This window comes from Podarcis liolepis, assembly GCF_965112155.1.
Source record: "Podarcis liolepis genome assembly, chromosome: 1".
Classification (NCBI taxonomy): Eukaryota; Metazoa; Chordata; class Lepidosauria; order Squamata; family Lacertidae; genus Podarcis; species Podarcis liolepis.
Genome location: NC_139554.1, coordinates 136,715,646 through 136,743,451, shown reverse-complemented (window position 1 = coordinate 136,743,451; position 27,806 = coordinate 136,715,646). Strand labels below are relative to the sequence as shown.

Here is a 27,806-nt window from a genome sequence, read left to right as displayed (position 1 = left end):
AAATAGTACCTCGGGTTAAGAACATTGCTTCAGGATGATAACAGAAATTGTGTGGCGGCAGCAGGAGGCCCCATTAGCTAAAGTGGTACCTCAGGTTAAGAACAGTTTCAGGTTAAGAACAGACCTCCAGAACGAATTAAGTTCTTAATCCGAGGTACCACTGTAATGTCGGGGAAGAAGAGAGCTGGGGAGAGAGAGAAGGTGGGGTAGTAAACTTAAATTCTTTTACATACTGTCAGGGGTACAGGGACAGAGGCACAGGGAAGGCAGGAAATGGAGAGCAATGGAGAGGAATCCCAGGACAGCGAGGAAGAGGATAGCAATGACGCAAGGGATTCCATGAGTCTCTCCAGCGAATCAGAGGATTCCCAGAAGGGGGCGCCTGTGGTAAGGGCAAGGGGAGCCCCAGGGGGAAAGTGTCAGGAGCGGGGGGCCAGCAGGGGACCCCAAAGCGGCAGCTGGGAATCAGGGCCAGCCTCCCCACCAGAGCGCAGCAAAGGAGGGGGAAGTTCCAGTGTGTCAGGGGAAACAGCTCCGGCGACAGAGAAAGGGGAGGGATCAGAGCAAGCCGTTCTCCCGGAAGGGGAGGAGGGCAGTGAGGGGAGTAGCATAACTGTCAAAAGGAAGGTTAGAGGTTGGGCGCGCGCGCCAAGTTCAAATGAGGAGGCGCGCGGAAGAACAGGGAGCCCGGAGGAGGAGGGGCCAGGACCCAAAGCCCGCAGGAGGGGGGAGGAGCAGTCTGGAGACTCCGCTTCAGGAGAATCCAGGAGGGGAGGAACCCCGGCGGGCAGAAAGACCCTGCGGAAAAGGAAAGAGAGAAAAAGGTGGAGCAGCGTTAGCTTATTAAACTGGTGTAGGGGAGGGACCGATTCAGAGGGGACTTCTACCGTCTAAGGTTAACAGACGTGGGGGCTGTGCGCCTCGGTTGTGGAACTTACTATGAACTGCAATAAACGTCCTTGTATATAAGAAGAACTTGGCGTTGATCTTTCGTGAGCTGAGATCTGAGGCAGCCCTGATACATACTGTAGGGTTGCCATGTGTCTTCTTTTTTCAGGACACACCCTCTTTTTCAGGGGTAAAATTTCTGTCCAGGTGGATTTTTTAAATTTGCCAAGTGTCTCTGGCTCTACTTTCTGGATGAGACCTAGACATAACTGGTGGCTGAAGACTTGCTTTGCTTTTTTCTTCTCCTGCCCCCCACAATATATCACAGCTTCTATAGCCTACATATAGTAGGGGTATTTAAAATGAGAGTTGTCATAGCATCTTCTTTTTTGCTCTTCAAAATATGGCCACCCTAATAGTAATGGGCAAGGTTTTTGTGTCAGTGTCATGTGGATAGGTTCTCTTTCTATTCATATATTAGTTTTCAGTGGCAGTAAGAGAGGTGGGGGGGGGGCAGTAAGTTTTGTTTTGGTGTGAGGGGTGAAAGCTTGTTGGGTCAAGTTTGACATATTGGTTTGCATGCTGTCAGTGGGTTCTTGTTGTTGCCTTTTGGGGCTGCGTATGTGCTGAAGGGGAGTCACACTGGGGTGAAGGCCTCCTCCTTTATTTGTCCCTCTGTCACTTTCAGCCTGTTGGTTAGCTTCTCTACTAGAGCTGTTTGCCATACGGATTGGTACCAGTGGTCCATGGAGACTCCTGGCAGGTCTCTCCAGTGTTTAGCTATGATGTTCCTGGTTGCTGAGAGTAGGTGGCTTATGAGTTCTTTGTAGTGTGAGTGTGTGTTATTGTCTTGGAAAATATTCAACAGGGCCAGTGCTGGGCTGGCTTCTAATACCTGTTTCCTGTGATCATCATCTGAGGCCCTCTGCTGAGGCCCTCCATGAGACGCTTGTAGGTTGCCAACACAAGAATGGATCTTTTCTGCAGTGGCTTCCTGCTTCTGGAGTGTTTCTCCATAACCAGGCCTTTGGCTTTTAACTATCTGTGGACCTTTAGGAGTGGGTGGGATATTTTTCATCCCCCCCCCACCTCTTTCTTTTAATGTTATCTGTGGAGGGTTGTTCATCTGTTTGTTTGGCCATAAGGTTTGGGTTGCCTTGGGAAAGATAAAGAGACTAACAAATTTAAAACAATAACAGCAGCAACAACTTTTTCTGATTTATATGAAGCAGCAATATAAGCTACAATTATTTATGTGTAACATCATGAAAATTTCGAATGTTAGAATATTAGCAGTATTAGGAAATATTTAGAAGATAGATTAAAAGTTAATAATTAATAATAGAACAGAATAATTTATTATCATAATGATATATTGCGATAAACGGCCATGATTGAATAAAAATGATAAATGTTTAATTGTAATTTATTGTTTTACACAAATGGTCTAAAGGATTGGATCTTCTTGGAACAAAAGGTGAGGCGATGTATAAAGTGTGATGCATTATGATTCATCTGTTTGCAAGACAGCTTGTGTAGCACTTGAAAATGCCCTGTGATGTTATGCCTGGTGTCCTGCTTCATGGTCTCAAGCCGTGTATGGCTGGGCCAACAGCAGCACTGTGACTTCAGCTTGGAAGCTGATAGGCAGCCAGTGTTGCTGCCACAACACTCTGGGTCCAGGGGCTGCCTTTTTATGGGTTTTCCCTACGGTCCTGCTGTAACATTGAAAGGGCCAGCAGTCTCATTGATGGAGCTAATCAAATGTATTTTCCTTTACCACGAAATAAGCACCCGGCTCTGACCATGTGCTTCAAAAGATGCAGCGGCAACATGGGCAGTGGTGTCGCAACAGGGGGCGGTGTGCCTCGGGTTCCACATCTGGGAGTGTGACAAGGCAGGGTACTAGCCCTGCCGCCCGGGGCACGGCGGCAGCCATCATGCCACAACAGTGGAGGATCCTCCGTTTGCGGCTGCAACTGCGAGCAGAGGATACCAACACCGGCGGCAAACCGCTATGTGCAGCGCATGTGTGGCATCGCTACGTATTGTGCATGTGCTGTACATAGTGACTCCACACATGCGCTGTACATTACGATTTGCCACCGGTGCCACTTGAGCGCTGTATGGACGCCGGTGGGATCCCTCCTTCGCCGCTACAGCCACGAACGGAAGATCCTCCATTCGTGGCTGCAACCGTGAGCAGAGGATCCCAGCATCATCCGTATGGCGCTGGAGCGCCGCTGCCAAACCGCTCATGTGTGGTGTCGCTACGTACAGCGTATGCATCATACGTAGCAATGCCACACATGCACCCTACGTGACGATGCCCCGCCCCGGGTGTCACAGCACCTTCGTACGCCCCTGAACATGGAATGAACAATGGGAAGTGTTTCCCACAGGCCTTCTCTGTCAAGGACACCACCATTCAGCCTCCCCATCCCAGCAAGGAGACAGCTAACAGCAGCATTCTGCATGGAAACTCATTGAAGCTTCTGAGCCATTTTCAAGGGCAGCCCCCTGCTGCCGCCACTTTCTGAAAGTTTCTCAGTGATCTGTCTTTCAACTCAGAATCTCATAAAGGTAATTTTATGGTGATTAATTCATTTAGGAAGCTCAGTCAGCAGATTATGCTGCACTTTATTCTCGTTCTCAGTCACCTTCCATTCAGGCAGCATTTTAACATTTGACATTTTTCTGTCATCGCTTTGCCCCCAGTGGCAGGGACTCTTCCTGCAGACTCCATTGCAGGCAGCACATTTGCAGCTGTAACTCGGCAACAGCTATTGACCAAGCCTTTGTGTGGACAGGCCTGCATAGCATTTTCCATTGATAAAAATTTAAGCATGTCAACTCCAACTGTACTTGGAGTAAACCAATACTGCTCATCACTTGGGTGGTGAAGATGCTTCACAGATGGATGCTCTTAACAACTACTTTCCAATTAAGCAACAGCTAAGTGGCTGGTAATTCTGACCTTTTGTTTTAGCCCTAGCAGCCACAGAAGGAGCTCCCTGCTTGTGACAGCAATTTATACATTTGTGAAATGGCTGTATTGCTCTCCTATGAACTCTCTCCTGCCTCAGCCATTCTCAGCACATTTGATCCCAGATAAGGAAGACACACGTCTGATAGTTGACTTTTTATTGGCAAGAGAAACATTTCAAGCAGCTTCCATGGTGCTCCCAAAGATATCCCAGAAAGGCAAAGCCTGTAAAATGAGTCGGAGGCAGGGGAAGCTTCAGAGCTGGAGGGTGGAGCCAGGACAGGTCAGAAGAAGAGGAGGAAGAGTCAGGTCAGGTCAGACATGTGAAGGGGTGGGCACCAGGGGCAGCAACCACACAGTAAAGAGCTAACCATCTGCTGTGCTCATTTCTTTGGCTGTGGAGTGCCCTCCAAACATACCGCAAGCTGAAGCAGGAAAACCTTTGCCAAAATGGAAAGGATCCTCACTTTGGGGCATGGATGAGTTGTGAAAATGTTGAGTATCTCTCTAAGAATCTGGCAGTGATCTCTGATTGATTAGAGTTGCTTCTTTAACCAGCAGAGTAAATTTTCCATTACTAAAAGATTTCCCCTTAGTAATATGATAGGTTTAATGTTTGACTTGTTCTTGGGTACAATTGCATGAGGAAAAATGAAACAGGATTAAATGGCCACCAAATCATGGGGGGGGGGGCAGGAGTTGCAAAACAGTGGTTGCGAATAGCCATGGAAAGGGCAAGATTATGGATATTGGGTGACATGGAGAAGTTTGTTTCTCTACACTTGAACTGGACAGCAAACATTTTTCTTGTAACTGCTAAGAACATAAGAAGAGCCTGCTGGATCAGGCCAATGGCCCATTTCGTCCAGCATCCTGTTCTCACAGTGGCCAACAAGCAGCATCCTGCAGTTCCCAACAACCGGTATTCTGAAGCATCGATGCCTCTGCCCACGGAGGCAACGCGTAGCCGTCATGGCTAGTAGCCATTGGTAGCATTATCCTCCATGAATTTTCTAATCCTCTTTAAAAGCCATCCAAGTGGGTGGCCATCGCTGCTTCCTGTGGGTTCCATAGATCAACCTGCATCACGGGGGGTTGGACAGGATGACCCTCTTGGTCCCTTCTAACTCTACAATTCTGTGATTCTAACTGCTAGGCGAATATGTACTTTACTTTATCTGTCCTAAATCTTCCAGCCTTCAGCCTCATGGGGGGTTCACAAGTACTAATGCTGTGAGAGAGGGAGAAAAGCTTTTTTCTACCCGCTTTCCCCATACCACGCATAATGTTATAAACTTTGATCATGTCACCTCTTGCTCACCTTTTCTCTCAGCTTGAAAAGTCCCCAAAGTGCAGCCGTTCTTCATAGGGAGCTGCTTCATCCCCAAGAGAGCATATTGCAGGAGTTTCTGCTCTGTGGCTACTTTCCCCCTGTGGCATGTCTGTCTCGGAAGGGACTTATGCCCAAATGTGCTCAGGCTACACTTAGGCAGGAAGAACCAGATGCACAAATATTAGACGGGGGACACCTGGCTTACTAGCAGTCCATGCAAAAGGGATCTAGGGATCTTAGTAGTTTAACATGAGTCAACAGTGAGATGACTCATCAACAGAAATATAGTGTCCAGATCAAGGGTACCACTCTTTTCCACTCAATAGTACCACTCTTTTCTGCCTTGGTCAGACCACACATGTGCCACAGTTTAAGAAGGATATTGACAAGCTGGAACGTGTGCAGAGGAGGGTAACCAGGATGATCAAACCAAGCCTCATGAGGAATAGTTGAGGGAGCTGGGTATGTTTAGCCTGGAAAAGAGGAGAGTGAGAGGAGATAGGATAGTCATCTTCAAATATCTAAGGGGCTTTCACTTGGAAGAAGGAGCATGCTTGATTTCTCCTGCTCTGGAGGATAGGACTTGTACCTTGAATCAAGAAAGGACATTTCAACTAAACATCAGGAAGAACTTTCTGACAGTAAGAGCTGTTTGCCAGTCAGACTGACTCCTTCGGGAGGTTGTGAACTCTCCTTCCTTGGAGGTTTTTAAGCAGAAGTTGGATGGCCATCTGTCAGAGACCATAGAATTGTAGAATTGGAAAGGGACCAAGGGTCATCTAGTCCAACCCCCTGCTTTAGTTAGGATTCCTGCAATACAGGGGGTTGGACTAGATGACCCTTGGGGTACCTTCCAATTCTGCAGTTCTATGATTCTTTGAACTGAAATAATGCAGATGGACTGGGAAAAAATAAGATTAATGAGCATTAAGACTGGGATGTAAATCATGTAAAATCCAAGGACTGATTAATTTTCTTGAATTTTTTTCTAATAATTGAAATTTATTTCTCTTCATAGATTTTGTAGTTACTTTGAGAATATTACTTGTTTGCTGTATGTACTCTAGTATTTCCTGTTTCCCCAAGAGTTCCAGATGTGTAAATACCTGCTCAAGAACATTTTGATTATTAAAACAAAAAAACCAAACAAAGCTACTCTAAATCGGTAGAAGGAGAAAATGTGTTTTCATTGGCAAGAATATAAAAGATTTATTCACCTTCTAGATTTTAGGAATTATAGCACTGTCGGAAAAGTGCATTCCTTGGCAAAACATGGTGCACATTACATAGACAAGAAATAATTACTGCATTTGTTGAGAGCTGTTTATAGAACAAAAATATATAAAACATATTTTGCAGGGTGAAAATCAGTTGCTTGGTAAATAACACTCTGCATGGTGTGACAGTAATGAGGAATTTTATCTACATCTACTAAAATCACAGTTTGCAACAGCTGTTTTATGTTTTATCTACTCTTTCTGAGGCAAGTATGCTAATATTTGATATTACAGTGTTTAAAATCAATGTTCTCTGCTTGATCTTCAGCTGATGTAAATCAGCAAACTAGATCAATATCAGCTGATGAGATGGTTGTGGCTCAAGCACAGCACACCTGAGCGGAACAGCTGTCCCCTATGAAGTTCTTCAGCCCGTTGCTGAAATCTTCACTGTATGTTGCACTCATCATTTTACTTTTTGTAAATCTCTTTGAGGGGTTTTTTAAAGCTTAGTGTGCAGCTGAATGACGTGCCTGGAAATGCTCCTTCAGGAATGCAGGTCCAAATCCATTTAGGGCTTTAAAAGTCAACACCAACATTTTGAATTGTGTTAGGAAATGTACTGGGAGCCAATGAAGATCATTTAGGACTAGTGTTCTATGGTCCCGGCTGCCACTCCCAGTCACCAATCCGCATTCTGGATTAGTTGTAGTTTCCGAGTCACCTTCAAAGGTAGCCCTACGTAGAACGCATTGCAGTAATCCAAGTGGGAGATAACCAGCGCATGCACCACTCTGGTGAGACAGTCTGCGGGCAGGTAGGGTCTTAGCCTGCGTACCAGGTGGAGCCGGTAGACAGCTGCCCTGGACACATTTCTCCATTCCATGCTGTCTACCAGCTCCACCTGGTACACAGGCTAAGACCCTATCTGCCCGCGGACTGTCTCACCAGAGTGGTGCATGCTCTAGTTATCTCCCGCTTGGACTACTGTAACACGCTCTACATGGGGCTACCTTTGAAGGTGACGCGGAAACTGCAATTAATCCAGAATGCGGCAGCTAGACTGGTGACTGGGAGCGGCCGCCAAGACCACATAGCGGCCGCCAAGACCTACATTGGCTCCCAATACATTTCCAAGCACAATTCAAAGTGTTGGTGCTGACCTTTAAAGCCCTAAACGGCCTTGGTCCTGTATACCTGAAGGTCTCCACCCCCATCATTCAGCCTGGACACTGAGATCCAGCGCCGAGGGCCTTCTGGCGGTTCCCTCATTGCGAGAAGTGAGGTTACAGGGAACCAGGCAGAGGGCCTTCTCAGTAGTGGCGCCCACCCTGTGGAATGCCCTCCCTTCAGATGTGAAGGAAATAAGTAGCTATCCTATCTTTAAAAGACATCTGAAGGCAGCCCTGTTCAGGGAAGTTTTTAATATTTAACGCTGTATTGTTTTTAATACTTGATTGGGAGCCACCCAGAGTGGCTGGGGAAACTCAGCCAGATGGGCGGAGTATAAATAATAAATTATTATTATTATTATTATTATTATTATTATTATTATTATTATTATTATTATTCCTCAGCAGCTAGTTGTGTCTGCTTATTCCCCTCCCAGCTCCCAAGGAAAAGTAGCTGCTTAAGGAGAAACAAGATAAGCACAAAGGATAAAAAAGGTGATCAGCAGCTCTAGTATTTGCAGCACCTTTCTCAGGCTGCCTCTTGAAGGACCTTGGCTGAGATGTGGTGGCAAGAGTGCTGCTGGGACGCATCACCTGCCCAGTAAGTAGTAGCAATCTACCTGCTAGGAAGTTAGTGTAGCAGCTCCATCCCACCAGGCAAACTGTTTCTGCCCACAGCCCATTAAGCTAGTAGCCTAATATAAAAAGCAAGCAAACAAACCTAATTTTAAAAAATGAAGAAACAAAATCTGGCAGGATTTGAACCATTGGCCCCTTGTATTGTATGGAGATGCCATGGCTAATCTCTGACACAAATTAAACCCTTGGTAATAGGGATGTGACACACGTGTGTGTGTGTGTGTGTGTGTGTGTGTGTGAGAGAGAGAGAGAGAGAGAGAGAGAGAGAGAGAGAGAGAGAGCACATTTGTGAGAGTAAGGAGAGCATGTTTTGTGGAATTGTGGTCAAACTGTTTTAGTCAAATTCTAACTAAATGTTGACTAGATGGGAGTAGCAGCACTGGGGCATCTCTGTTGTGCCCCAGTGATTTCACCTAGGGAAATAATGTCAAAAGCATCACGAGGGTGCAGTTTCTTTGTAAAATTGACATTATTTACAAATCTACAAGCATCAGATCTAGGAAGTAAACAGGCTTCTTCAGTGGGCAGCAAAGCACTTAGCCCTCCTTCAGATTCTGAGTGAAAGCAACTGCAGCCTGAGGATGCTTCATCCAACACACAGCTCATGGTGGACACATTTCGCATGGGGATGCCATTCCTGGCCCCCATGTTTATAAGCATGTATAAGCATACCCTGTTATGGCCAATTATGCCCCTGAAAGGACCCGCATTTCAGCGATTGTGCGCCAATTGGATGCGCATAAAATGGTCACCACTTGGTGACCTTGGAAGTCGAATGGAATCTGTTCCAGAAGTCCGTTCAACTTCCAAAACGTTCGAAAACCAAAGCACAGCTTCTCATTGGCTGCAGGAAGGTCCTGCAGCCAATCACAAGCCGTGGAAGCCCAGTCAAGACGTTCGGCTTCCAAAAATAGTTTGCAAACCGGAACAGTCACTTCCGGGTTTGAGACGTTCAGGAGCCAAAACGTTCGGGAACTAAGCTGTTTGACTTCCAAGGTACAACTGTGTATGGTAGTAACAGTCATTTATGAACAAACTTCCCAAACATTTTTCTGATAGTGTATTGGCTAACAATTAAGTTACTGTCCCTTTCCTCTAGTTGGGCTGAAAAGTTCTGAATAATGGTATGGGTTGAGCTGTTAATAATAAATCCTTAAAATTCAAGCACTTCCCTGATACTTTTTACTTTGCTACATCTTTCTGGAGAAACAACAGATTCCTCTCCACGTGCATAGCAGAAATCAATGCAGATTATCAATATCCCCCTCTGCAGGTAATAAAATGCCAAGCAGTGTTTCTGTCTATCTATAGTGATCCTCCAGAATTGCTTTAAATTGGTTCTGATGTGTATAAAAATCATTTCCTTAATGATCAAAGCTTTTCTTTCTCCCCATGACATGTTATTTCATATCCATTACACATAATCGATGGTGGCTTCCTTCTCTGTCCAGCTATGGTATACTAGGCAACTAAAATTCATGTAGGAGAGCAGGAATTAGAAGAAATGACTGTTTTGGGCCTTTGAAGACTGTTTTGCTTATGCATTTGAGCAAAATCTGAAAAACCATTCTTTTGATTTATTTCTAAATGACATTTTAATGCCTTTTATTACTTTCTTCCTTTTAGTGGGGAAAAGCTCCCACTCTGGCTTCTTATTCTCATATACTGTTCCGTTCCTGATACCAGTGAGGGGGTAAGTGCTGCAGAACCAGGAAATCTGCAGTTTTATGTACAGTGTTTAGGTTAAAGAGGCTTTACTTCTGTTATAATTCCATTATGTAAATAACAGAATTAAATATAGGAAACAACCCTAATTACATCCATGTTTATCCATATTAATGCATCAGTCTAATATGCTATGGTAAATTGTCAATTTCTTGTGCACTCATTAGAACATTTTCTCTCTCTTTTTAGCAATTGCACTATAAAAATACTGTGGCATCCATTGAAATATACTGCTAAAAAAAAATCTGTAAAAAAAAATTATATGTAAATCTGCCTGAAGAAAAGGTGTTGCAACATCATTAGTATTGTAGGGGGAAATCCCATGGTTGGAATTTGACCTGATAGTCACATGTGGGTCCAACTGTGTCTTAGGTCTGAAGAGTCCCAAACACAGCTCTTAAACATATCCTGACTTGTGTGCTGATGGCCCACCCTATTCTGTTTTACCTGGGGGGAAACACTGTTTACAGCTAAATCAGAACAAACGTCCAGCGGTGTAGGAAGCCCCACCAGTGCCTGGGACATACACACTGTGCCATGGGGATTGGGCATGCCATGAAGCGGGTCGCAGGCCAGAGCGATTGTTTCCCAGGCGCCCGGCACATGGGAGGGAGGCAGCTGGTAGTGTGCCTGCGCTGCTTTTTCGGGTAGCGTTGGGCCCAAAAGGGACATGATGCCCGGAAGGACGTGGCAGCTTGGGTGCCCTGCAGGCCGAGTGCTACCCAGGGAGATGGGCCCCTCCCGCATCCCCATAGCCCCGCCACTGCAGATTGACATGTGTTCCAATTCAGCAGTAAACAGCAGGCTTTGTCCAGGGGAAACAGTGAGACAAAAAACCCTCTCTTGGACCCATGGCTTTAAATCAGGGAACAAAGGAAAGTGTGGATGGGCCCTATGACCTGCTGGATCAGATGAAGAGTCCATGCAGTTCTGCATCCTGTTTCCAAAAATGGCCAGCCAAAGGCTTCTTTCTGAGAAGCACTCAAGCAAGGCATAAAGGCCGCCCCCACTTTGAACATGCATGCACCAGCTGGCATTCAGAGGCATCATGCCTTGCTGCATGAAGGTTTTATGTAGTTGTTCCTGGCATGCTTACTGACACCTACATGCTTATGCAAGCTGAACTGGGGAGGGGGTGATTTCAACTAGCAGAAGGCACAGGGTTTCCATGTCGTGAAATGTGCCTTGAAGGCCCTTTGAAACCAGGGGTTTGGAGGAACTGCACCCCACATGCAACTTTGGCTGCGATTTGGTCATGTGGTCCTGATGTCAGCACCAAATGCACTAAGGATTTGCTAAGAACAACTCCACTACTAAATGTTAGTTGCCTAGAAGATGTCAACTGAGAACTAATATAGCGAAAACTAATTTGTATCCTATCTGTGAGGATCTCATGGTATGAGATGGGAGAGGAAGGTGGCAGGATCATGAGACAAATGCAGCGTCGTTTCTTCCGCCATCAGTAATTTGGCTTTAACAACCCAGCAAATTAATCTTGTCTAGTTTTGCATTCTCAAGGAATCTGCCATGCAGTAACAAATTAAATTAAACAGCTTCAATATACCAGCATGATTTTTGTTTTAGCAAACAGTTCTCATGAGGAGAAGGATTGCATATTGTATATAACGAAAGTGGTTCTGTTACTTTTTACTTATTTGGCATCAGTTGAGCATGGAAGATGAGCATGGAAAACATGTTCATCCTTCATTCCACGCTGTTGCTGATGGAAGAACAAGATGCATGTTTGCATAAGCAAATGAGATTTATACCTCCAGTGTGCATGAAACTGAAAGAAAGGGAAAGTATGGGAGAAAATAGTTCCCCAATGGGAGCGTATTTATTTAGGTATTGAATTTATATACCTCCCTTAGGGCTTAGGGCGGTTCACAGAACAAAAACAAAATATAAAACCACAATATATGTAATCATATGAGAATGTGTTGGATATTTCTGGGTCCAATGGCTTATTTAAATTGGGCTGCATTACCCCTAAACAAAATACAGTTCCTCATCTCAGCTTAGTCTTGCAAGTAACATCTAAATTAAGAATATTTACTTTTGTTTAAGGACATGAGAAGTTTACCAACGAAGTGACAAGTTAGCATGCAGGAACTATCAGTTTTGCAAAGTTCATATGTTCCTTTCGCTTACACAATATGATAGAAAGCAGGCATTTAGTCAACAGCCCTGAGGGTGGGGTGGTTAAAGCCTGATTCAGCCACAGTCACTATCTCCGCTGCTATGGCACCAGGAAGATAACCATCTTTTGGACCAGGAGCACTGGGGAGATTTGATCTGCCACCTTCTCCCAAGGGTCTCAATTTAGCAACATAGGTTAGCATTCTCTCTCTTCCTCGTGTGTGTGTGTGTGTGTGTGTGTGTGTGTGTGTGTGAGAGAGAGAGAGAGAGAGAGAGAGAGAGAGAGAGAGAGAGACCACCCTCACTGCTAGCCACCCCCACTGGTATGCACACCTGAAGGACCACCCACTGCTGCAACCATCCCTTGGCAGCATAAAGGTGGTTCATTCTCACTCCTGCTCTGAAGGTCTGCTTCATACATGCAACTAGATTGCTTGATTTCCATACACTTTATAGCTGAATGTGCAAACTGGCTATATGGAAAAGCTTTTAGTTACAGGCACCTGAGAAAGATGTGAAAATTCTGTCCTGGCTATTAATCTGTGATGACTTTTTTTATACATTTCAAGTTCCTCTTTCACATCCTGCTGAAGCCTGCTCATAGGATCTCAATCATGTACAAACATAAGTTGTGTTGCCTTCAGTACAAGATAAAGTAATTGAAACTTACAGCAGTTTAGTGATGCAGAAGGCTTCACAACATAGGACAGGTTCTTATGGGGTTCCAATTAGAAAGACTCCTGTTGAGTACTAGGGTGATTGCAGTTTATGTCTATAGTGCAGTGGTTTTCAGCCAGTGAGCTGTGGCACCCTGGGGTGCTGGCAACACTGGTCTCTGTCCCTCTTTCCTTCCCTTCCTCCTCTGATGCCCTCTTGCATCTCTGCCTCCCAAAGGCTTGCACAGCTGTTTGCTGCAGCAGCCCTGGCTACAAGCTCCCCAGGTAAATGGTGCTTCTGGGTGCTGGTTACCAGGAGCTGAAGCGACCGCAGAGTAAGCAAGCAAGCAGGCAAGGGAGCCCAGCCAGCTGGTCCACCAGTCCTTGCTGTTGGGAATGGACAGACAAGTGCCAAGCCCCTGTGGAGACGTGTGAGGAGGCACGTCTCTTTGGGATAGGGGGGCAGCTCAGAGACCAGGGGCAGCAGCAGCAGCTGTCAAGAGGACTCCAGAGGAGGCTGAGGGCACACTCCACAAGGGAGGGTGTTCGAAAAAGGGTGAGAAGCTGCCAGCTCTGCAGGCAAGGGGCGACATAGCTGGGCTCCTGAGCCCCACAGGGGTGCAGCAGAAAGAATGTAGTTGGTCAAGGGAGCCATGGACTCAAAAAGGTTGAAAACCTCTGGTATAATGAATCAGCCCTATAAAATATACATGCAAGTTATAGATCCTTTACCCTTCTCTATGTCAAAATAAAGAAATTCCTTCCAGTAGCACCTTAAAGACCAACTAAGTTAGTTCTTGGTATGAGCTTTCGTGTGCATGCACACTTCTTCAGATACACGCATGCACACGAAAGCTCATACCTAGAACTAACTTAGTTGGTCTTTAAGGTGCTACTGGAAGGAATTTCTTTATTTTGACTATGGCAGACCAACACGGCTACCTACCTTCTCTATGTATTTTACTTACTTACTTACTTACACACACACACACACACACACACACACACACACATATTTTAGACCAGGGGTCAGCAACTTTTTTCACCCATGGGCCGGTCCACCATCTCTCAGACCATGTGGTGGGCTGGACTATCTTTGGGGGGGTGGGGGAGTGGAAATGAACGAATTCCTCTGCCCCACAAATACCCCAGAGATGCATTTTAAATAAAAGGACATATTCTACTCATGTAAAAACACGCTGATTCCCGGAACGTCCGCGGGCTGGATTGAGAAGGCGATTGGGCCGCATCTGGCCCACGGGCCTTAGGTTGCCTACCCCTGTTTTAGACTCATACATTATAATTTCACAGGACATTTTGGAGCTGTTAATTTGAAAACGTTTTTAATCAGCAGTGAAATCCCAATTTGTTCTCACTCCCCTCAACAAGAAAATCTCTTTTTGGAGGAAAGGATGGAGTGAATTTACATTATAATGAGCAAATTCTTCAGAGCAAGTAGATCAGTGTTGACATAAAGGGTAATGGAAAAGAGACATTCCCATTTTGAGTCCTTTCATTTCCATTCTCTGTCTTACATATTCGCTTTCCTGCTGCTGAGGAAATACGTTACTTGCTTTATTCAGCCAACAATTGCAAAGCATTGTAAGTTGGCTAGAACTGAATGCGTGTGAGGAGAGCTGTTCCCTGTCAGTGCAGACACACACACACACACACGGAGGCAACAAAATCTTTCGCTGAATGTACTTGCTGCTACTTAGTTCCTAATTTCTTATAATACAGTTCTGTGATTTGCTTTAATTGAGGAATATTGTGTTGTCGTGTAGAAAGGGGCAACCTGCTTGATTAGAGGGCTAGAGGAGGTTTCCAGGAAATGCTAAAATGTTTGGGATTTTTTAGCACAGAAGCAAATGATTAATTGGCAACCTGATTGAGGTTTATAAAATCGTGAACGGTACATGGCAGCCTTGTCCAACCTGGTGCCCAGCAGATGCTTTGGGATACAACTCCCATAAACTGCAGTCTGGGTGGCCAAAGGACAGGGATTATGGGAGATTTGGTCCCATTGGAGGAGGAGTGTCATCCAGTTGCAGAAGGCTGGTATAGAGATAGTGACTGGAAAGAAGGGTTGAAGGGAAGAAATCGATGAGCAGTAGATGAAAGAAAGAAAGAAAGAAAGAAAGAAAGAAAGAAAGAAAGAACTTCTTCACACATTGTATAATTAACACAGAGATGTGACAATGACTGCTGTCTTGGAAAAGATTAGACAAATTCATGGATGTTCATTTTTTCATTGGGTGTTAGCCACAGAGCTAAAAAGTGAAAGCTCCATGTTCAGGGGAAGTGTATTAGTTTGATATTTCAATAGCTGTAGAATAGAGGGGGGGTGTTTAATTTTTTTTGTAAAGGTGTGATGGGAAAAGGGAACCATGGGTGGGAGTTGGTGTGGTGTTTGGGTGGCCTTCGTGAGGAAAAGGAAGACCGAATCTGCAACGTAAACAGAGTGATGCCTTGAACACTCACTTCTTTGACAGGCTCCCCAAATTTTGATTGGGGTAGTTATGAGGCATGAGTGATGCTCCCTGCCTTGAATGGCTTTCCAAAGATGTGTGTTCAGCCCATATAATGCATAGGCAGAAGAATGACTCAAAGACGGAATATTATGGGTAAAAATGCTGTGTATAGCACATAAATATGTGAGATTCAGCTATGTCAATGTATTATCAATTACAGAAAGTTGATTCATTATATCTGCACAAGTGTTATCAATTTGATCTGAGTTCTTTGGTAACCTGTTAGCTTCAGAAGAAGCACAAACTACTCTTTTGTATCCACTTCTGCTTGATGGATTTCCCACTGACTAGCACGAGATCACCTTACAGATAAAATAGGTTTTAAATACAATTTCTTTCCATCTTTCCAGTACTGCCAGCTCTACAAAATTAAGCATACATTAATAGTGGCTTTGCTGGGGACTTTAGGTTGTTTCTGACATTGCACTTACAGTGTTTCTTCCATGCAATGAGACTTCCTATCCTCTCCCCCTCTCCCTCAGAATCTGCTCCAGTCTGGAGCAGGTTTTGAGAGGGGGGAGCTGCAGGGGAGAAGAGAGGATGGGCAAGTTCCATTGCGCACACAGAAGTCTGCTGCGCTAGCTAGCAGAACAGCAGTGTGGGATATGACCCAGTATACTTAATATTTCTCATAGCTACAATTCTCAGCTTTCTCGCTTATTTCAATTAAAAGAACCAATCTAGGTGTGCCTTCATTTCTGAGCACAGATTGTCTATCTATAAAACCAAGTTATACATTATGAGGTCCCATCTATTTCAGAGGGCTTCATGCCTTCCAGTGAAATTGGTTGAACTGACAGGTGTTTAACTTTGGGTGAATCGTTCCCATTGTCCTTTAAAAACACAGAGATTCCAAGTGCAGAGCAATCCACATTCTAAACCAATAACTTCATGCAGTAGGAAATGTAGAGCTTAGTCTGTTGCAGTATAAGAATATATTCTAATCCTCTAGAAGGCAATTGAAGTTTTAATTAAATATATAGTGTTTCAAAATATCCATTTTTGTTTATTGTTGTTTCTCAAGGTAAAATGCAGCTTCCAGCAGCCTACTAAGAAAAATAAAATACATTTTACTGGTTTGAAAAGCTGAAAGGGTATTAGCCCTCTACCAGACATAGTATTTTTAGGACACACGGTGGGGTGGCATTTTTCCCCCTCTCAGTGATTGCCCATGGAGCCTGGCTGCAAGTGAAATCCATACGTAATACTTCTGTCAGCAAAGCCTTACTAGAAAAGAGCTTATAATAGATATTCACATCTGCTCCTTTGGACACCCTAATCCATCGTAGAGATCTTTGCTGTGTCAGGCTTTGTTTTAGATGAAGTAGCCCAGTAGTTATAAATGTGTGCAAATTAGGGCATATTTATCATGCTTAGACTGGTTTCTCTTGTACTTATATCAGTGTCCCTCCTCTAAGTGTGGAGTGTGCAGAAACGTGCTTAAATAACTTGTAAAGTTAAGCCTGCTCTTTCTCCTCTAGCAAATTCAAAATCTAAAGCAAATTTTCCTCAGCCCCTCCATACTTGCTTGTTTACTCCATCCTCATCCTCATTCTGTTTACTTGTTTAATTCCTTTCTCCATTTTCTGAGTTGTGTAACTAGAATTTAGTACAGCATATCCTATAGCAGAATTAATTATTCTGTTTTCTGCTTCATTTTTGCAAATTCTGTAAACCATCACTAACAGAATTCCAAGCAGAGGAAAACAGGAGACATCTCAAGAAAGGGAACAGACATTGGGTTGGATCAAGATTAAGTTAGTTGAGTTTAGGTTCCATTGAACTCAGTGGTTCATGATCTAAGTCCCACACATTTCAATGGGACTTAAGTGCATTTAAGGATGCAGTCTAAACCCTGGCCAGTGCCTGGCATGGTTTAACACAGTAGTTGTGCTATTGCCTTACCCATAGCCCTGCTGCTCATCTTGGCCAGGATGGAAATGAGGCAGGGCTGTATCTGGTGCTCAGTGCCCTGTGCCAGTTTGGACCCAGTGCCATCACGTGACTGCACAGAGGGCCATCTCAGCCCCTCTCCACCTCTGGAGTGCACCATTTTGGGATTTCCACTAGTCTCCACCAGACAGGGATCTTGCCTGTCTGCACGTTCAGTGGGTGGAAGGGGAGCTCCATGCCAGCAGGCTGATGCTGGCATCACCCTACAGGGGGAGCCTGGCAGGGTTGGGTGAAGGAGAACTTCTGCCCAATCCAGCACCCACCCACCAACCTGGTGCAAAGAGGATTGGGGCTGCACCCTCAGCTAGATTAACTCTAGCTCATTGTCAGTTGAAGCTTCTGTCTATAATTCACATAAAAGTCTTGGATCAATGTAATAATTCATAACCTCAAATTCTTCTACTGACGTTAGCCATGGCAAAGTCTCATTGAAAGCAATAGAGTAGAACCCATTGAGAGTAGTAGGTACCCAACTTCACAGAGTGTTGCAAAGATGCAAGAAATAAGGTTAAATAGGTAAGTTGGTCATTAGAAGCATCTGCTGGACACCCATTTAGCATTAAGAAGTCATGCAGGAAGGCATGTGAAAATGCACCGTGAGGCATGGGGGGATAGAGCAGGTTTTAAAAGGAGTATAAGAGAAAATGTATTGGCACAGTGAGTCTCATTGAAACTATGAAGTGAGATAGTTGCAATGTTAAATCCCACTGCTTCAATCAGATCAAGATTTATTATATGTGCATGTGCACCTATCCTCAGAATGGCAAGTTACTATTGGCTTCTGGGACTATTTATGAATTAAGGAGAAGGGATAACGGCAGCAGCAGCAGCAATAACAACAACAGCAACAATAATTTTATTATGGGAGGGCACTCCAAAGGGAAGGCATTCCACCACCAAGAAGGCCCTCTGCCTTGTTCCCTGTAACTTCACTTCACACAGTGAGGGAACCGCCAGAAGGCCCTCAGAACTGGACCTCAGTGTCCAGGCTGAACAATGGGGGTGGAGTTGTTCCTTCAAGTCAGCCTTTGACCTGGAAAAAACAAATTCTTCATCTTTGGGTAATTTTTTAAACCATATAGCAGAACACACAAAGGGCTTATAATCACCCTGAGTGTATTTTGAACTTTCTGCTTTACCCCAAAAGTGCTTATAATCATTACTTGAATTGCAGTGATGTCTTTCTTGGAAGGACCACATCTGCTTTGAAATGAATTTATTGATTTTTTATTGTACGTGAAGCTCATGATTATTACATTTAATTTATTAGGAGTTTCTCAGGTACATTTAGAGAGTAATTCAAATATATAACATACCAGATCCTAGCTTAACTTTAGCTGTTAAGTGATCTCTCTACAATAGCATATTGGCGTAGAATAATAGAATCAAAGAATTGTAGAGTTGGAAGGGACACCGAGGGTCATCTAGTCCAACCCCCTGTGATGCAGGAATCTCAGCTAAAGCATACAGGACAGATGGCCCTCCCACCTCTGCTTACAAACCTCCAAGGAAGAAGAGTCCACCACCTTCCAAGGGAGTCTCTTCCACTGTCAAGCAGCTCTTTCTGTCAGAAAGGTTTTCCTGATATCTAGCCAGCTTCTTCTTCTCCTCCTTCTCCTTTAAAAAAAAAATGGTTTCCTGTTTGTGATTCTGGTATAGTACTAACAATTTGGATTCTAATATCCTTGGACAGTGTCACAATGTCCTAACCTATGAGTGGTAGCCTATACTTCATGGTAGAGGGCAGTGATATGACATAGAGAAGTGGGAACATTTGCAATCCCACTTCTAAGTTCCTCATGAAGCCTAGCCAGGTGAGTAAGGAACATGGGATGATAGTGCTACATTGCCAGAGCTTTAGAAGAGCAGCACTGGACCAGCTAATAGTACCCTTCTCAGTAGCTCCAAGTAACTTTAGCAAGTAGAAAGACCCTCAGGAAGCTGAAGGCATATTGGAAGAGTTATTCAGATTCATTATAATATTGATAACAATTTATTAAACTTCTATACTGCCCTTCACCTGAAGATCCTGGGGAGGTTTACAATATAAAAACAAAAACACATACCATAGTAACAAACAATAACAATAACACCCCCCACACCCCACACACAAACAGTTAAAAATGCCATGGATTGTTCAATAACCTAAAGGCCTGGGAGAAGAGGAATGTTTTTACTTGGTGCCTAAAGATACGTAGTGAAGGCACTAGGCAAGCCTCCCCAGGGAGAGCATCTCGCAAGCCGGGAGCCACTGTAGAAAAGGCCTGTCCTTGTGTTGCCATCCTCTGGACTTCTCACAGAGGGGACACACAAAGAAGGGCCTCAGATGATGATTACAGGGTCCAGGACATTTCATATGGGAAGAAGTGGTCCTTGAGGTATTGCAGTCCTGACCTGTTTTAGGCTTTGTAGCCTAAAACCAGAACTTTAAATTGGGCCTAGAAACTAATTGTCAGCCAGTGCCAGGCCAGGCCAGGATTGGCATTCTATGCTCAAACTGTTTTGACCCAGTGAGCATCCTGGCCATTGAATTCTGCACCAGCTGAGGTTTCCAAACCGTCTTCAGAGGCAGCCTAAATCACAATAGGAAGGGGCCGCAGTCAATATTCAGATCACCCTCTTCCTGCCCAGTTGGGAAACAAGGTCCAAGGTGTAGCCTGTCACATGGGTTGGGTTGATGACATGTTGGGGCAGCCCCTCATGGCAGCCATGAAGTCCTGTGCTGGACCTCTTCAGGGTCTCTTTCCATGGATTCCATCATGTGTCCAGGGTCAAAAGGATCTGAGTTATCCCTCCCAACTCTTGACCTTGAGGCTGTCACAGGATCTAGGAGTCTTGGTTGACCACAAACTTGACATGAGCCAACAGTGTGACGCGGCAGCTAAAAAAGCCAATGCAATTCTGGGCTGCATCAATAGGAGCATAGCATCTAGATCAAGGGAAGTAATAGTGCCACTGTATTCTGCTCTGGTCAGACCTCACCTGGAGTACTGTGTCCAGTTCTGGGCACCACAATTCAAGAAGGACACTGACAAACTGGAACGTGTCCAGAGGGGGGCAACCAAAATGGTCAAAGGCCTGGAAACGATGCCTTAGGAGGAACGGCTAAGGGAGCTGGGCATGTTTAGCCTGGAGAAGAGGAGGTTAAGGGGTGATATGATAGCCATGTTCAAATATATAAAAGGATGTCACATAGAGGAGGGAGAAAGGTTGTTTTCTGCTGCTCCAGAGAAGCGGACACGGAGCAATGGATCCAAACTACAAGAAAGAAGATTCCACCTAAACATGAGGAAGAACTTCCTGACAGTAAGAGCTGTTTGACAGTGGAATTTGCTGCCAAGGAGTGTGGTGGAGTCTCCTACTTTGGAGGTCTTTAAGCAGAGGCTTGACAACCATATGTCAGGAGTGCTCTGATGGTGTTTCCTGCTTGGCAGGGGGTCGGACTCGATGGCCCTTGTGGTCTCTTCCAACTTTATGATTCTATGATTCTATTCTATGATTCTATGAACCTCTGCTTGCCTGAAGGAATGCTACCAATAAAACATGTACTTCCCTTTAGCCACCCAAACTTTCATGCTGGAACACTGAGTTACTGGCAATAGAGGGCAACAGAGGGCAGTGTGTATGTACAGCCTTTGCCTCAATCAGGCCTTTAGGTTTGTAATGGAGTTGGATGGAGTTGGAAGTTCCAGCCCTTGCCAGTTTTTGGAAAATGTAGATCTCTGCTGCTTCTAGATATTCTCCCCAGCCCTCTTTGACACCCTTTTCTGTCCTCCACATTCACAATATCTCTGTCTCTCTCTCTGGGTTACAAATAAATGATTCTTGCTCAGCATCTGATATGATTTATGTTTTCAATAGCTAGTTGCATTTTAGAGCCATTGAAATGTCTATTCTCTCTGGTCCATATTTTTACCTAGATTACAGAGTAAGCATTCAAGAGGGCTCCCCCACTTCCTTCAAATCAAGTTGGAAGCTCTTAGTTTTTGACTCCATTGCAAGGAGGGGTATTACAGGAAATGGACCTCTTTGTGTACATACTGGGCACCCTCTGCTTCCAAGGGTTTGCTGGATAAGTAGCTGTCTTCAGTTTGGGGGGCAGTTTTTTACTGCATTGCATAGCAAACGTTCATGCTCTCATTGCTAAACATTTATGGCCCCTTACAATCTAAATTTTATTTATATATATAACTATGGTAAAAATATTATGCAAAAAACTTAAGGTTTGTTTTAAAAAATCATTTTATTGATTTGCATATTTAATTTACAGATTTATTTCATGTTTTAATTCATAATTTTGCTTCCTGATTTCAGAATATGAATGACTGGACTAAAGGCATTTTAGCCTTATATTAAACAATGGTCCCCACAGTTTTGTTTACTTGAATGGCAGTGTGAAATCCTCAGGTTTATTTAATCACTCTCAGATCTAATCTCTTTTAAACATTGATTTTATGTACTTTGTGCTAAAAGAGCTTGCTTATCTGAGTCTCAGTTATGTGCAGAAAATGGATAAATTGAACGTGAGAGTCTACAGCCTCAGGCACGGAGCTGCCAAAGTTGCTTCTTTACTCTTGTCTTCTGGACCTCTGATCTCCTTGCTCTATGTTATAGGTTGTATTGTAGCTCTCGCAAGCAACGATGGAACTGTTAAGACCTTAGAACTCAAATCGGGTCAACTGTCCAGCTTGTTGGGCCATGAAGATGAAGTTCAGAGCATCGTTTTTGATCACAAGGCAGAACATCTGGTCTCGGGTGGCTCTGATGGTACCGTTCGCATTTGGAACTGAGACACTTGTCCACTATTTTATTAAATCTCACAGTAATTCTCCTGCACCCTCCTAGCAGTGCAGGTGGCTTAAACTGTATTTTCATTATCTGAAATAAAGCAAAGTTTTCATATCTTAGTTTAATTATTTATATATATATATATATGTACACACACAATCTTTTTGCAATCATGCCTGTTTATTTGGCAATAAAGAATGCATGAAAGGAAGCTATCATTTGGCATTTTCCTCGAGAAATAGCTTTACAATGACGCCTAATGACAGAGGAGATGAATTGCAGGGGAAATTATCCCCACCACCACCACCACCACCAAGGTACTACAGCACAAGGCAGAAGAGAAAATATACTTTTCTGGCAGTGGTGCTATATTTAACTTGTTCTAACCTCTAAATTCATCTACTCTTTAGAGTTCAATACAGATCTACACACACACACACACACACACACACACACACACACAAATGTATTTTTTAAAGTAGTAATTCTGACTGACAGCAAAACAAGAATGTGCAAGTTTCAGACCAATGCCTTGGCAGATACCCTTGCCTCATCATTCAGTAACTGCAGAGAGCCTCAATCTACCGACTGCCACTTCCTGGAACGTAGCCCTGCAGTCTCGTCTGATTCTACCGTTTTGAAATCGGCAGGGTTTCTGTTTTGTTTCTTTGGAAGGGAGTTGTCAAATGCAAAAGTATATTTATGGGTAATTTAGAAAATACCTTCCGCCTGGGGAAAGCTTCCCAGAGTGAACGTGGACCCACGGAGTAGAAGCGTAGGATTTGTTCTCTTCGCCCAGAGGAGCGGCACGTTCCGCCGCCTGCATGCTGCAAAATGCGAATCGCCGGCTGCTGTCCGTGGTGCTGAAGGATCCCAGAATCGGCTCGGCAGAATGTGCTCCGAAGGTGCTGCTGTTCAGTGCTGAATCTTGCCAAAAGTTGCTGCCGTGCTTGAAACCCACACGTCCCCTATCATTTGTTTTGGGGAGAGCCTCTGGAAAGCCACACTGACACGATGGTGCTGCTGACTGCATTTCGGTCTGGATTGGCTCTAAGCTCCAGCATGCTGTTGCTGTTGCTGTTTCTGGAATTGGAAGCGTAGCACATTCTCCACCCTTGCCTGCTTTTTAGCAGATATACAGAGCGGAGTGATCTGGTGGGGGTCTTTTTTGGTGGGGGGTAGAACTGAAGATTGCAACCAAGGATATAAGGAGATAAAAGAACAATCTAGCAACAATGACCATAATTTTGGAGTGTAGCTTTATACCAAGCAGCCTCACCTCTGGACCCCCTCATGGTTGTTGATTTGAATTCTGAACACAGGGTTAAAGCTTCAGTCTCTTGGTGTATCTGCCGGGTTTCCTGTGTGAAATGGGAGGCATTGGGGAAAGGGATTTTCCATGATTCTTTCTTGGAAGTGTAATTAAGAGGACTTGCTGAAATTTTAATCCATGGTGGCCTGTAACCCTTTCCAGCTTTCACTTGGAATAGGTAAGTATACATTTTACAATGAAATAAAATGTAGACTTCTCGAGAATTTAAAATCCCCTAAAATCAGAAATAATAAAAGAGAATAAATTTGTACAGTGATAGCTTTCCAGAGCTTATTTTCATGTTGAATTTTTAAACAACAGAATAGATTTTCATTCTTTTCCATCCCTCCTCTCTCTATAAAAACACAGGCTAATGAAGTTCTAATAAAATACCCACAATGGCCAAATGCTGTAGGAAAGTATTGTTAACAATGTTAATCCTCTGTGAAATTTGTTTTCTTTTTATTCATAATGCTTGATTTTATTCAATAGGTTGTTCTCTGTTGTCCCCACTATAAATCAGTTTTTTTTTTTTGCAATTTGCTTGTTTTCTAAAGTTTCCACAGCTTTAAGCATGGGCTCACTGGAGCCTACCTGTAGCATGTAAGTGTCTCTCTGATTGAGTCCGAAAGGCAGACTAAACAGTTCTGCAACACAAATAAAACAGAGCCAAATGCTCTTGCCACTGCTGTAGGATGTACTCTTGTGGTAAAAGCATATCTTGAACTTCAAGTAATGAAACATTCTGAGCAGACATGTGAAACACCCAATCCCCTTCTTTGCTTTCTCTCAGCACTGAATAAACTGCTTTGTCAACAGGATCATCTAGTTTGTTCTGCAAGATGCAAGGCTTGCTTTTTCCCTGAGTCATTCTTGCTTGGCAGCATTTTATTTTTAAAAGAACCTGGAGTATATAGATGCATATACAGATGTGCATATAAATGATACACATTCATTGTGTACATGTCAATATAAAAATTACATATCCTATCATTATTAGCATGTTATATCAGTTAGATATAGACCACTGTTAAGTTGGCCCCAGACAGCAAGAGATTCAAAAGAGGTAAGAAGATTGTTTTGATTTTAACTCTATGCCACACATCCAATTAACTGAAATAACTCTTGCCATAGAAGATTTTTATTATAAAATTAGAATTTATAGAATTTCTGTTTTCTCTCCAATTTCATAAAAACCCTCCTTCCCACCCTTTTCTTCTCTTGCTCTTGGGCAAGAAGAGTGTTACAGGAGTAAGTCTGTCAGAGTGAGCACAGCCAATAGTAAAGCAGCAAAATAGAAGTAGAGTGTGAGGGAAAGGCAGGACTCCCCTTCGTTTTGAAACCAGGCAATCTGTGTACATGCCTTCCTTTCTGAATTCTGTGGATTATCTGTGTGTATATGGTGGTGTATGAGATACTAAGTTGACATGGCCTATTGAAATAATTAAGTGTGCCTAGTAGGTTTCTCCTTGTACATGCTCCTTGTATATTTTGATATGATATTAGATGCCCTAAGACTAGGGGGGGATGATATTAGATGCCCTAAGATAAGGCAAGGGGAAATGTAAAATAAGAAAAATAATCAGTTAGCAAATCCAAGTATGAACACAGCCGCTCAGGATCCACCAGGACTCATACATATGAGGTCTACAGTGACGTTGAGCCCCTGTAAGGCACACTGGAGGCTACTGGCTAAGAAAAAGAAGCCATTATGAATCAGTTCATATAGAAAAGACATATAGAAAGACACATTTTGATTTCTGTCAGATAAGTACCACAACCAAACGTTTTTCATTATACTCAGTGGTAGAATTGGTACACCATTTTCTTCTCATTCGAAGTCTAAATGTAATTACATTTCAGAACCATTCTCTCTTTAACCTCTTGCTTCCCATAAAAACACCTGGCATATTTACATCTTTGTTTTAATTAACCAATTGAGGTGGGTTGAAAGCACTGCTGAGTTGTGATCCCAGTAGAAACGAATATGGTCTCTAGACTGAATTCCATTAAAGTCTCATTCACCTGTAATTCATCCTCTTAACAATAAAAAAAAATATCTCTGCACCAGTGAGTAAACAAATGTGCATGCCACCTAGATGTAAACAACAAATTGCTTGTATTTATGCAAACACCATGGGAAATACTCAAGATGTGACTAATGTGTTTGTCACATAGAAGTCTGACTAACGTCAAGAAGTATCAATTCTTAACTTGCTTGGCTAATAGGCATATTGTCCAATCCATTTTGGATTAGCATTCCCTTTTAGTTTTCTAGTTAGAATGATGGATGCGTTATCTGGAGACAAGTTGAAGGCATATAGCTCATCATCCATTGAGATTTAGCAATACACTGCTTTATCCAATTTCATTCTGTTGTGTAAACGTTGTTTAATTTAACCAGGAGAATGTTTATATTGAGGTACACATTGTGCGTGCTATCCAGATGAAGTTAGATGAACAACCAATTCCTGGCATTAGACAGAGCCAATATAGCTTGAGAATTATCCAAATTATGTACACATAATTCCAGTTGATTATGCTAGTATTACATACATGACCTAATGATTTGACCCCATTGTTCTTAAAAAGACAGGATTTCTAATCAGTTAATGTTTGTCAGCTGCTATATAGCTATATATGTTTCAAATTGTACCTATTTAAAATATTTGTTTTCAGCCCACCACTCTGGCCTCTCCATGGAAGCATCTGTGTATATCTGATATTAGGACCATATACAGAAGTTGAGGAGGGGGATGGCTCTTCATATTCATGAAGCCTGCATATTTCTGTTGCTAATTCCTAGTTTGGTCACTCCAGCTGCCTTCAACCATGAAGACTACCCTGCTGATGAAGGTGATCAAATCTCAAATAATGATAATAATCTGATATTTGATGACTATCGAGGGAAAGGTTGTGTGGATGACAGTGGTTTTGTATACAAACTGGGAGAGCGGTTTTTTCCAGGGCATTCCAACTGTCCATGTGTCTGTACTGAGGATGGACCTGTTTGTGACCAACCAGAATGCCCCAAAATCCACCCAAAGTGTACTAAAGTAGAACACAATGGATGCTGCCCAGAATGCAAAGAAGTGAGGAACTTTTGTGAATACCATGGGAAAAGCTACAAAATCTTGGAGGAATTTAAGGTAAGACCAATACATATTAATTCATTGATTCCTTATTTCATTGTGTATGTACATCTAGATATAGAAATACATATAGTACTTTAAAAATCATGCATTAATTTGATGCCTAATTGATATTGGGAAAAGATGTGGCATGCTAGTCAATAAATATCCAATTTCTGTGTTATCATTGTCAGGTGGGTGGGAATAAGAGGTGTATTAGAGATAATTAGAACTAGCATGTTTGACTGACCTGTATCTAGTATTAATGAAGAACACCAGAAAAGAAACAATCAATTTTGCAGGTTAACCTAGAATGATTGTGTCAGTGGAGAAGTGTCAGTGGAAGTGGAACTGACCTCAAATGACTTCCCCACACCTCCCTTCTCCTGGCAGCCCTCTCTCCTGAGGGTTGGAGGATTCTTATAAATGAGGTGGGCTACGTTGCTGTGGAGAAAGGATGGGTGGGCAGGCACCTTCCTGCTCAGGGAAGGTGTTTTCACCCAACTTTCAGTGTCTCCCCCTTCCACCCCAGCCCCTCACATCACAACACGCCTCATTCAAGAGGGTCCCCGAGTGCTCAAGTGGAGCTTTCTGAGGTGCAGAAAATTCACTCTAGGGCTAGGCCATCCTCATTTCCACTTGTGTTTCTCTGGATCAAGGCCACAGTATTTCCATTTTTCATCCAAGGATGGGTAAGCATATGAGAAGATCCACAATAAGATGGTGGACTGAAGAACTCCAAGCCTATGGAAACAAACAAAACTGATAAGAGGTGATTCATATTCTATAATTATTCAGGAAAGGCTGACCCCATTGTCATTCCGCCTGTTTACAGAGCAATCCAAAGGTGCAGGTGAAGGAACCAAAAATTGAAGAACGATATTTCCCAATGCACTAATGGCATTTTGTTCTCCCTCCTAATTTTTTGTTAAGGTTCCGCCCCCCCCCCCCCGGAAACATTGGCAAGGAGTACTCCAGCTCCATGATTGGCATAGTTTGCTCCCTCCGCACTTTGTGAGCTTGTTGAGAGAACAGGAAGGCAACACCCTCCCCAGAATGTCTTCTTTTCACTATCTTTGATATTAGAGCTCTGACATTGAAGCAGGCTTGATAGTTGATCTTCCCACAGCTTCCAACATGAGATCTCTGAGAGTAGAGAAAATGAGATCTAATGGATCTAGTGGCCTCTAAAATGCTTTCTCAGGGACCATAGGGTTATATTCTAAATGGCTTGAAGTATATATTTCTAGTGCAGGAATTAGTTTTGACTGCTATGAATGCCTAGGTTACTTTCTGTGACTGAAACCACCCTGCCTTTTTTGACAGTCTGAAGATC

General features: G+C 43.4%; 2 protein-coding genes across 7 annotated transcripts in view; both read left to right on the top strand.

Annotated features, from left to right (window-relative positions):
- The window catches only part of SPAG16 (sperm associated antigen 16), a 393,527-nt gene extending 371,381 nt beyond the window's left edge, over nucleotides 1-22,146 (top strand). For both annotated transcript variants that reach the window (XM_083473469.1, XM_083473470.1), the window contains one exon: nucleotides 21,854-22,146. In XM_083473469.1, coding sequence (XP_083329595.1) covers nucleotides 21,854-22,029 — 176 coding nt within the window. In that variant the 3' untranslated portion in view covers nucleotides 22,030-22,146. The remainder of the gene's footprint in view (nucleotides 1-21,853) is intronic.
- Nucleotides 22,147-23,412: 1,266 nt separating this feature from the next.
- The window catches only part of VWC2L (von Willebrand factor C domain containing 2 like), a 111,197-nt gene continuing 106,803 nt past the window's right edge, over nucleotides 23,413-27,806 (top strand). For 4 of the 5 annotated variants that reach the window (XM_083475114.1, XM_083475110.1, XM_083475112.1 and 1 more), the window contains exons 1-2: nucleotides 23,413-23,517; nucleotides 26,019-26,488. In XM_083475114.1, coding sequence (XP_083331240.1) covers nucleotides 26,096-26,488 — 393 coding nt within the window. In that variant the 5' untranslated portion in view covers nucleotides 23,413-23,517; nucleotides 26,019-26,095. The remainder of the gene's footprint in view (nucleotides 23,518-26,018; nucleotides 26,489-27,806) is intronic. The other variant, XM_083475111.1, reaches the window with a different exon arrangement.